Source organism: Grammomys surdaster, unplaced genomic scaffold (genome assembly GCF_004785775.1).
Source record: "Grammomys surdaster isolate TR1022 unplaced genomic scaffold, NIH_TR_1.0 125863, whole genome shotgun sequence".
Taxonomy (NCBI): domain Eukaryota; kingdom Metazoa; phylum Chordata; class Mammalia; order Rodentia; family Muridae; genus Grammomys; species Grammomys surdaster.
The window spans coordinates 2,515,512-2,526,416 of record NW_021620689.1 but is presented as its reverse complement, the minus strand read 5'-3'; the positions used below and the strand labels follow the sequence as shown (position 1 = coordinate 2,526,416).

At 45.9% G+C, this 10,905-nt stretch overlaps 1 protein-coding gene across 1 annotated transcript; it reads right to left on the bottom strand.

Annotated features, from left to right (window-relative positions):
* Positions 1-7,493: 7,493 nt before the first annotated feature.
* Positions 7,494-7,977, bottom strand: LOC114641038 (60S ribosomal protein L23). Its single transcript, XM_028790157.1, has one exon. The coding sequence runs from the start codon at positions 7,954-7,956 to the stop codon at positions 7,534-7,536; it is 423 nt and encodes a 140-aa protein (XP_028645990.1). The 5' UTR covers positions 7,957-7,977; the 3' UTR covers positions 7,494-7,533.
* Positions 7,978-10,905: the final 2,928 nt, after the last annotated feature.

The following is a 10,905-nucleotide window of genomic DNA, read 5'->3' as shown; positions in this document are numbered from 1 at the left end:
GTCCACCCATAACCTGGAAGCAATCTGAAACCAGGATTGATTCCTATGGTACCAAATCAATTCTTGCAGCAAGCCCATGGGGGAAGAAAGTGGCTTTTCTCCAGCAACACTGGATCTGGGTCTAGTTCTACCCACTTTGGTTGCTACTGCAAAATCACAGAATAAAGGGAAGAGTCTCCCTTGGGGCCTATGGCACAACTGGGCACAATCTGTGGCAGAAACCAGGGCGTGGTTAAGGCTGACATCTGTACAGGATGAATTGTTCTTGAAATCCTTGCCCAGCCCCTGTTCCTCTGACCGGATCATATGGCCTCACAGCATCCTCACAGACTGAGGCAACTTTCTGGCTTATTCATTGCTTTGCTGTTCTCCCATTCTGGAGGAGCTCAAAAGGTCTGTCACTCAGGTGCTACAGTCCCTTGTGAAGGCCGGGAATACATGGAAGCCACTGGTGCACTCCCAGGGCCTGAGGCTGCAATGAGGCAGGTGAGTAGGCAGGACTTCAAGTAGAGCCCGGTACCCTTCCAATACTTGGCATAGAGATTGTATGACGGTTTCGGTGTGCAAAGCCTTTTGCATGCATTTCATACACATGTGTACATACACGGAGAGATTGTATGACGTCTTCGATGTGCAAAGCCTTTTGCATGCATTTCATACACGTGTGTACATACACGGAGAGACTAAAGAACAAAACAATCTGAGATACGATTCACACATCATAACATTCATCCTTTTGCAAATTCATTGGTTAAACAACTAATCACAAGGTTGTATAGGCCATCTCCCCCATCATTTTTCTATCCCCCTCCACCCTGAAGCATCCTAGTGCTTTTAGCAGTCGTCTTCATTCTCTTTTCCTGAGCCCTGTGGCAACCATCACTCTATGTGTCTACAGACCTACACATTCTGGACATTTAACTAGAATCACACAAGATGCAGACTTTTAAAAAAATTATTTTTATTTTATATACATTGATGTTCTTCCTGTATGTATGTCTATATGAGGATGCCAGATTCCCTGGAACTGGAGTTACAGACAGTTGTGAGCTGCCATGTGGGTGCTGGGAATTGAACTCGTTGGAAGAACAGCCAGTGCGCTTAACTGCTAAACCATCTCTCCAGCCCAAGGATATAGCCTTTCTTTTCTGGCTTATAGTACAAATGAGTACTTGATTCCTTTGTATGGCTAAATGGATGGATAGATAGACCATACTGTGCTTGCCAGCTCCTCAACAAATGAGGAACTTTTGGGTTGTGTCTATTTGGAGCTCTTGGGACTACAGCTTCTATGAATAATGACATACAGGTGTTTGTGAAGATGTGTGCTTTTGTTGGGAGTGATGGTCAAATCGCAAGCACATTGATTCTACATTTAACTATTTGAGAAAAAGGCTAGATCATTTTCCTACAATAACTATACCAGGCTGCCTTTCAGTTCTAGTGACTTTTCTGTGGCCATGATAAAATATCACAACCAAAAACAGTTTGAGGAAGAAAAGGGCTTATTTCATCTCATAGGTTACATAGTCCATGTTGGAGGCACCCTAAGGAAGGAAGCTGGAGGAGAGACCATGGAGAAATGCGGCTCACTGGCTTGCTGTCTTATGTTCGTTCAGCCTGCTTCCTCCTCCTCTTCCTCCTCTCATGTTACTCTTCCTCCACTTCCTTTACCTTTTCCTCCACTTCTTCTTCTTCTCCTCTTTCTTTTCCTCCTCCTCTTCATCTTTCCTTAAAATTGCCTTTATATGCAGGGATGCCTTTTCTGTGTATCTCTTTGTGTACTACACGCATGTTTGGTATCCATAGAGAGCAGAAGAGGCGGTCAGATTCTCTGAGACTAGAGTTACGTATGATTGTGAGCTGCTATGTTGGTTCTGGAAGTTAAACTTGGTTGGGCCTTTGGAAGAACAACAAGTGCTTTTAACCACTGGGCCCTCTTCCTACCTCGTTATCTTGCTTTCTTATATAATCTGGGACCATCTGTCTAGGGGTGGCACTTCCCACAGTGATTTCAGCCCACTTATGTCAATTGCCAATTAATCAAATTCCCTCATAGAATTGTCATAGGCCAATCTGATGGAGGCCGTTTTTCAACTGATGCTCCTTGATCCTAGGCAACTCTAGTTTGTGTCAAGTTGACAATAAAACACCAGCTGGTATACTTTCCATCAGCAGCATGTGTGTCCCAACGTTTCCACATTCACACCAACTTTGGTTGTTGTTGTTTGTTTGTTGTTGTTATCTTGGTTGATTGGTTCTTTGGTTGGTTAGTTGGTTTAGACAGGCTCTCATGTAGTCCAGATTGAACTTGAATTTACTGTACTGCTGAAGCTGGCCTTGAACTCCTCATCTTCCTTCCTCAGACTCCCCAAAGCTGGGATTTCAGTCATGTGTCACCACACCAACTACATCAGTATTTTCCACCATCTCCTTTGCTGTGACCATGCTGGGGACGTGAGCAGCATCTCTCTGTGCCTGTCACATGCATCCACTTCCTCAGTGAGGCTAAATCCCTCTCACCAGCTCAGCTCACCTGCAGTTTGTGTGCTGTCCCTGGAGAAGTGTTTACACATACTCTTTGCTGAGTTTTACACTGCTTGTCTGTTCATTGTTGCACTGGAAGTTTCTTTATATAATTCTGATTTTTTAAAACTTATTTTTATTTATTAATTTTACATCTTAATCACTCCCCCCTCCCGGCAACCCCTTCCCCCAATCCTTCTCCCCTCCTCCCTCCCCTTCTCCTCTGAGAGGGTGAAGATCCTCCTGGTTATCCTTCACTTTGGCATGTCAAGTTTCTGCTGGGATGGATGCATCCTCTCCCACTGAGGCCAGACAAGGCAGCCCAGCTAGAAGAACATATCCTATAGACAGGCAACAAAAATTGTTTGTTTTTAATCTTTTATGAATATATGTGTGACTATGTAAATGTATGCCACATGTGTGGGGGTGGCCAACAAAGGGGGAAGATGTTGAGTTTCATGAAGCTGGAGTTACAGGCGATTGTGTACAGCCTAGTGTGAATGGAAAGAAACAAACTCAAGGCCTCTGTAGGACCAGTACATGCTCTTAATCACTGAGCCATTTCTCAAGCCCCTATTTCAAATGTTCTTATTAGATATGTGGTTTGCAAATAGTTCTGTTTTCTCTGCAAGTTGTCCTTTGCTTTCTGATAGAGTCCTTCAAAGCTCACAAAATTTAAAATTTTTGTCAAATTCAACTTATATGTTTTTGTCATATGGTTTATACCTTTTTGATATCTAATCCGAAATTGTGAAGGTCATATCTGCTTTGTTCTAAGAGTTTTTAGTTTGGCTTCACAAGCTATGTTTGTGCTTCACTTGGAGACAGCCTTTCTCACAGTATGAGCTAAGGGTCTATTCATCCTATAAGAATAACTTATGAACAAGTTTCTCTTTCTCTTGTGGCATTGTCTTGACACCCTTGACAAAATTCAATTGATTTCTGCATGTTTTTAAAGTATGATAGTTTTGGAGTTCCAGAATCCACATGAGGTGGTCCACAATGGTCTGGAACTCCAGTTCTGGCCTCTGAAGGCACTTGCATACACATTTGGTACATAAAAATATACACAGGCATACATAAGTGATCTTTTTTTTTAAGTGATGGTTCTACATCTGATTGTGAATTAATTTGTTGGGATCAAAATATTCTATGGCTTTCTATGCCTGTCTTACAGCACAGACCCAAACACAGACCCGATGCATGATGAGTGTCAACTATAGTCAGGTTAAACAAGCCTAGGAGACAGGAACATTTTGAGACCCTCATATTCAGGGACTCCTGTGAGATAGAAGGGAAAAACTTTCCCTTCTGGCCCTTGCTCTTCAAATGCCGCTCTTGAGCATGACTCTTTGTGCCCACCTCATTTCTGACTCATCTTGTAGTTGTGATTCTGTGCTTGCCTCCCAGGGACTCCACACAGATAAGCCTTAGCAACTCTTTACACTGGAGGAATTTGCTCTGAAACTCTGATCTGAATCCTCTGCATGGACGGTTGGTGCTGCAGGCTGGGTGGATGACTCCCTGCAGGTTATTGGGGTGGCTTTTATATCTAACCACCTGTGCACAGTGGGGTCTTCCAGCATTTCCAAACCTTGCCTTGTCAAGCCAGTACGTGGACATTAAAGATTCCTGTTCCCCAGAACAAGTATTTTCATTTCTACTTGGTCCTTTCCTGTCCTTCTGTGGCTTGATTTTATTTCTCTTTCTTTCTTTCTTTCTTTCTTTCTTTCTTTCTTTCTTTCTTTCTTTCTTTCTTTCTTTTTTCCTTTTTTTCACTTTGTTGTCTTAAACATCTTCCATGTCTCCATGATCCTCATATGTGTAATATACCTTAAACATTTAGACTTTCCCCCACCACTCCCTTTACTCCCTAGCATTTAAGAACTAGACTTTAGGAAACTAAAACTGAACATACTATATCCCAGTCTCCAGATTGACGGTGCTTGCCCAGGCATTCCCTGCAAAGGTCGAGGCACAGTAGCTGTGGGCTGGATAGATCCCAAACGCTGGGAGACTGGCTATAAAATGATTAAAAAGTATGCATGAAAAGCCACCGCAACCCTGGTGTCCCCAGCAAGGAAGAGATGAAGCAATATGCGTGTGGGGCTAAAACCCTTCCAACTTCCAGGAACGTAATCAGTTAACAAATCATGAGACTCCAAGCTACATGGAAACAGAGACAGAAGACAGAGCAAACTAGAGACAGAATAGGAGAGGCGGGAACCTCGAGCCAGGGGCGTTCCCATGGGGAGGGGAACCTTGCCAACAATGTTGCTTGGTATCTTTAATGCTTTGAAGAAAGCCTGCCCTGCATAGAAGTTTCCACTGAGCATCTACAGGCATCTTGCGTCGAGGATTTCCAGCCCACCCCATGGGCAGAACACTGGACTAGATCCCGAAGAAACTCGAGCAGAAGAAAGACGACAGGCCCCTGCTCCGGGGGCAGGCTTCTGTAAGGCAGGGGAGCCGGAACACCCATGGCGGTCTCCTAGCAGGGTCTTGCAGACAGCTGGGGTAGCCAGCCAGCAAGCATTGTCCCCGCACAATTAAACAAGAATGCCCCACGTGACGGTTCCACTGTGAAAGTTTTCAAATAGTGTTTGGAATGTTTACATAATTGTTCAAAAGAGCCTTTTTCAATGTACCTGTTTACACTCTTCCCTTTGGAAATTCAGCAATCAGGCCATGGAGGACTCTCAGCCTCCACTTGCGGCCCTTGATTGCCGAGGGAGGAAAGAAAGGGCCGTCAGTGAATCGCTGGGAAAACATGCCCTAACAAACGCCCTGTAATGAGGGGCTCCGCTTTTGCAGGCGTAGCAGTGGCGGGGGGCGGGGGTAGGCAGGGGAGCCGGGGCGCAGAGCTGGGGGCCGCGAGCGCGCGGCGTAGCCCGTTTTTGTTGTGTGGCTCCCGGCTGAAGGGAGCGCCCGACCCCGGTGCCTTTGTGTGCAAATTTCCCACCGGGGCCAAGCAACTTTCCACAATTTAATTAAGTGGCTTTAGAGTCCGGAGTTGGCCTAACAAGCTCCCGTTCATGAATGAAAGATTTGTCCCCCAGCAGCGGGGGCCCCCGGTGGAGACAAAGTGGGCAGCAGGGACGGCTGGCTCCGGCCGCCGGGAGCGAGCGGGTGGGGAAGCGGCTGCGGGGGGCTGGCGGCGGTCCTTCTGGGACGCGTCTCACCTAGCTCGCGGCAAATATGCCATCCATATGCCCAGGATCACAACCGAATCAGCTCCATCAGGCCTGGCAAAGAGGCATTTAAATTGCTAATATTGTGCCGGGGAGCGATGACAGCCTTGCCAAGGATCAGCTCTGTAGGATCCACAGAGACAAACCTGGAATGGGGAGGGAGGGTTCAGAAAGAGCTCAGCCAGAGTGAGAAATACGAAAACACGGGAGCCTGCAGCCGTGGGGGATCCTTGGTAGCGAAATGTCAAGAGAAAGGGAGGCAGAGAGGAGCCCATGGTGGGGTCTTGGAACTGGTGGGCCACTGGGACCCCTTTCTCATCCATTATTTCTAGTGCGTGGCCAGCTGGAGTTTCCCCCAAGGGCTCTCTGCAACTGAGCTTAGGGCTAGGGTAAAGAGAGAAGAGACAGAAACAGACAGATGGATGGACGGATGTAGCGAAGGAAGAGAAGGAGAGAGGAAAGGAAGGGAAGGAGGGAGGGAGGAAAGAAGGGAGAGAGGGAGGGAGGGGGAGGCAGGGAGGGATGGAGGGAGGGAGGGAGAGAGAGAGAGAGAGAGAGAGAGAGAGAGAGAGAGAGAGAACATGAATGAATATGTGGGTGTAGACTGCTTAAAGAGAGTGTTGAGAGGTATTTTTCAAAATCCCTGCCCTGCTTGTCCTGGTGCGTTTGTCGGTTTGGGTTAAGGGTCTTTTGTAGCCACTCCCCAGCAGAGGGTTCACTGAGTGTTTTTCTCTGCCTGTATTTTTAGAAAAAATTATGATGACAGTTGTTAGGTCTCAGGCAGGCAGCACATTCCATTACAAAGTTAGCGTGGAATCAGTATGTAAATAAACCTTTCTAACTGGCAGCTATTTTTGAAGGCAGAACGCACCTGATGTTACAGGCTTGTTCCAGTTCACTTTAAATACCGCTCTGCCCTCTGAGTCTGAGAGTGTGCTCCCAGTCAGAGCCGCGTGCTCTCCTCCTCGGCACTTGATCTTTGCATCCTCTGTGTCCTCAGACCTCCTCAGTCATTTAAAAATCAGATTGACAAGACCTGCTCCGGGCTGGGAGTGTTCGCTTCCCTTTGGCATGGTCATTTTTCAGTCTACCGGTTGCTGGGGGCAGGGAGGACAGTAGAATTCTTGACTATCTGTGGAAGGAATTAAAGGAAAGGGGTGGGGGAGCCCAAGAGGCTGAGATCAGGTTTGAATCAAAATTTCAGACGGACACTGCCAAAGCGCTTTGGAGTCAATGGTGAGACAGAAAGGTCAGTGCGAACCAGCCAGGGATGAGGCAGGTCAGAGCTCTCACTGCAGAGCAAGGTAAAGAAACAGGCCTGAAGGTGCTCCCGAGCCAGCAAGACTCTAAGACAAAGGTCTTGGACGGTCCCTTGTCAATAACGATAAGTTTAAAAACCATTTTTTTTTAATTTGAGAATTCCATGCATAAGTACATTCGATTTTTGCCAAACCCTGTCTCCCTCTAACTCCTCCCAGGCTTCCCCAACACCCTCTCTCAAATTCATAATGTCTCCTTTCAAAATTATTCTTTTATACATATATACACACACACACAAACACCACAAAACTCCTGCACGCAGTTAGTGTTGCCTGGATGTTCATATATTTAGGGCTGACCTCTCCATCTCTCAACAGTCATTGACTCTGCCTCTTTATCCCTAGGCTCCACATTTAGGGATGCTTGTGAAGTTCTCTTCCACTCATTCTGACATGTCGTCTGATGTGTTCTTGTGCGGGCCTTGTACAAGCAGCCATATATTTTTTTTTTCATAGCAAAGACTTTAATGAATATATTTTACAAATACACTGGAGACTCAGGCAATGCTGCCTGCATTGGATGCAATCCTGGGCCACAAGTCTGCACACTCCTTTGCAACTGGACCTGTGATAGCAGAACCTTTCATCTCCCCTTTATTGTTTACTATGACCCCCGCATTATCTTCAAAATACAGAAACACCCCATCTTTTCTTCGATATGACTTTCGTTGTCGAATCACCACTGCTGGATGTACCTTTTTTCTTAGTTCTGGTTTGCCTTTCTTAACTGTGGCCATCACCATGTCGCCCACACCAGCAGCAGGAAGTCTGTTCAGCCGTCCCTTGATTCCCTTCACAGAGATGATATACAAGTTTTTGGCTCCTGTGTTGTCAGCACAGTTGATCACAGCTCCTACCGGAAGACCCAGGGAAATCCGGAATTTCGCTCCGGAGGACCCACCACGTCCTCGCTTCGACATCTTGAGTGTCCGGAAAGAGTCAGAGCAGCCGTATTTTTGAGAGTTCATGGAACACCTTTGTCTGGATCTCACAGCAGACACACCCTGGGCCTCAGGCTTTTACAGTCTTCCCAGTCCCTCTTCCAAAATGTTCCTGGAGTGTTGGGAGGTTGTATTACAAATGTCCCATGTGAGGCTAAACACCTCCTGGTCACTGATTCTCTGTATTTGGGGCAATTGTGGATCTCTCTAACAGGTTCTGTTTACTGCAAAGAGAAGTTTCTTTGTTGAGAAGTGAGAGCTGCAAATATATATGGATAAAAGTATAAATATTTAGAAGGTAGTTACAAACTATATTAATTTAGCAACATGGTACAGGTAGCTTCTCCTCTAGGCCTGTGACCTCTCAAACCCATGGTTATAGGTTCTTGGCCACATTATAGCTTCAGGTATGAGATCTCTCCAGCTAAGCAGGTTTTAGGTCTAATTATACAGCTGTTGGTTAATGCCAAGATACAGTTGCCACTGTTGCACACTGGGGTTAGCTTGCTGGTCCACTCTTTGTTGTGGTTCTTAGGCTTCACAGTTGGGTAAGGCTGTTGATAACCTTTCACTCTTCGATGGTTTGACCAGCATCTTCTGACACTCTGAGGGCTAGTCCTTACAGGGGAGGCTTCCATGTCAGTACCAGCTGATTTCTTCAAGTCCTGTGACCAAAGTGTGCAATAGCTTTAGAAATGGAGGCTTTCATTCATGATACAACAGGCAACCAAGAAGATGGTGATAATTTGTGTTGTTCTTTTGGTGGAGGGTCTCTTTGACAATTTTTTAAAACACTAGCTGTCTATGCACACCTCCATTAAAACAGAAATAATTCTAGAATATTCTATGTCGAGGAATGGACAATGTCAGATAGCATAATAAAGTGTGTGTGTGTGTGTGTGTGTGTGTGTGTATTGGGTGTGAATATAAGAGATATTCAATAGGGTGATGTTCTAATTATGTCACAGTCTATAATTGAGGGAAGTCAGGGAAGGAAGCCAAGCAGTACCTTAAAGCAGATCTATGGGGGAAGGCAGTTTACTAGTCACTCCCAGGCCTATGCTTGCCTATCTTTCTTATAAAGCTCAGGAGCACCGGCCTAGGAATGGTGCCACCCACAGTGGGTTGGGCCCTTTTTCATCTTCAAGACAACCCCCCACCCCAGACATGCCCACAGGCCATTCTGATCTGGGCAATCCTTCAATTAAGACTCCCTTCTCAGGTGGCTCTAGGCATGTCAAGTTGGCAGAAAAAGCTGATTATTAACCCTGGAGTCTGATGGTCCATTTTCTAAGCACTCCTATGTATGTCACATACTGCTTCATGTGTTGCTAGGTGCTCAAGCAGTTCTGGTGTCTCCCTGCATAACTGAGCTAGATCTGCTTTCCATCACTTGTGCCCATGGTCTTATATCCCAGATCAAGGCTTCCTGTCTCACAGTCTAGTTCTCAACACCGGTAGTATCTTGCTTGTAGGTATTTCTTCTCCAGAATAATTATTCTCGGTCATCTATAATCAAAGTTCCCTCCCTTCAGCAGTCACTGTTGGGAGCTTTCACTTCCATCATGGTTTTGCTATTGATATGTCTGAAGGGAACCAGGATCGGACTTTGAGACACCTTAGAATGGTCTAACCTCAGAAGCATCCATCTCTAGGAAAAGATGTATCTAGGGTGGGATTTTAACATCTCCAATGCACAGAGCCCTGTCTTTTATTGTATTAAGGGTGATCTGGTGAGCTAGAAGTTTGACCTGCTCTCTCTGGACCCAGAAGACAAGACTGGATCTGTGGGGTGAAGGAATGCTCCAAGAGAGTTTTATGTCAGATTGGAATAAAGATGCTTTTAAGGAACAAGTGGAAGACACCTCGGTGACCTGCTCTGAGACGGAGTGAACAGCCTGGAGGGGGCTTGAGAAAGGTGGAGGACAGTGTAAGGCGCTGCTCAGCTGACCGTGAGTGTCAGTTTGCAGCACTCTCCCACAGTGTATCTTCTGAGGTGCCTCCCAACCCTGGACTCTGGGGGACATTCATCCTCTCAGGCAGTTATGGATGTACTCCAGCAACTGCTCTCACTGCACAGGACTCACACTTTATATAAATAGTGTGAAATGGAGATGATATATATTCTTAATTGGGACAAGATCCATATGACACAGCATCTGAGCATGATAGCACATGCCGGTCACCTCAGTATCATAGCATCAGAGAAGGTGAGGCAGAAGGATTGTAAATTTGAGGCCATCCTGGCCTATATAACAAGATAATGTTGTGTGTGTGCTTGCGTGCACACACGTGCACACACACACACACACACACACACGGAGCTGAGGAGATGGCTGAGCAGTTAAACACTTGCTGCTCTTACATAAGGCCGGAGTGTGACTCCTACATCAGTCAGCTTACAACCTCCTGTGACTCTAGCTCTGATGAAAAGACTCTGATGGGGACACCTACATTCACAGACCCACTTACATACATATAATTAAAATTAAAATTTAAGTGTCACAAAATGTATCATCTTAACAGATTTAAATGTACAGTTCAGCGGATTCAGTATATCCAGCCTCTTGTGTAGCCTTCACTTCCTGGTAAGAGCTCAGACTCCTAGCCACTAGGCTATGGGGAAGCTGAGTCTGACAGCTCTAGGTAACCTCTTAGAAGCAAGACCACACATTCCCCTTTTCATGAACACCTCATTTCACTTAGTGTGATGTCTTTGAGATTCATCCATGTTGTAGCCTGTACCAATTTCCTTCTCTTTTAAGGCTGAAGAACTTCCCCTTGTCTGTATGTGTAGAGCCAGCCCATCTTGTTCATTCACTTGTTCACTGATGGGCAACTGGAAGGATGCGGCTCCAAACATTCGAAAAGGGACATCAGGGGAGACCTGCTTCCAGCTGGGAACTGCATGACAATCACATACTTAGT

What these genes read in the sequence shown, in the direction of transcription:
- LOC114641038 (XM_028790157.1), bottom strand. Translation starts at nt 7,956, where the DNA reads ATGTCGAAGCGAGGACGTGGTGGGTCCTCCGGAGCGAAATTCCGGATT.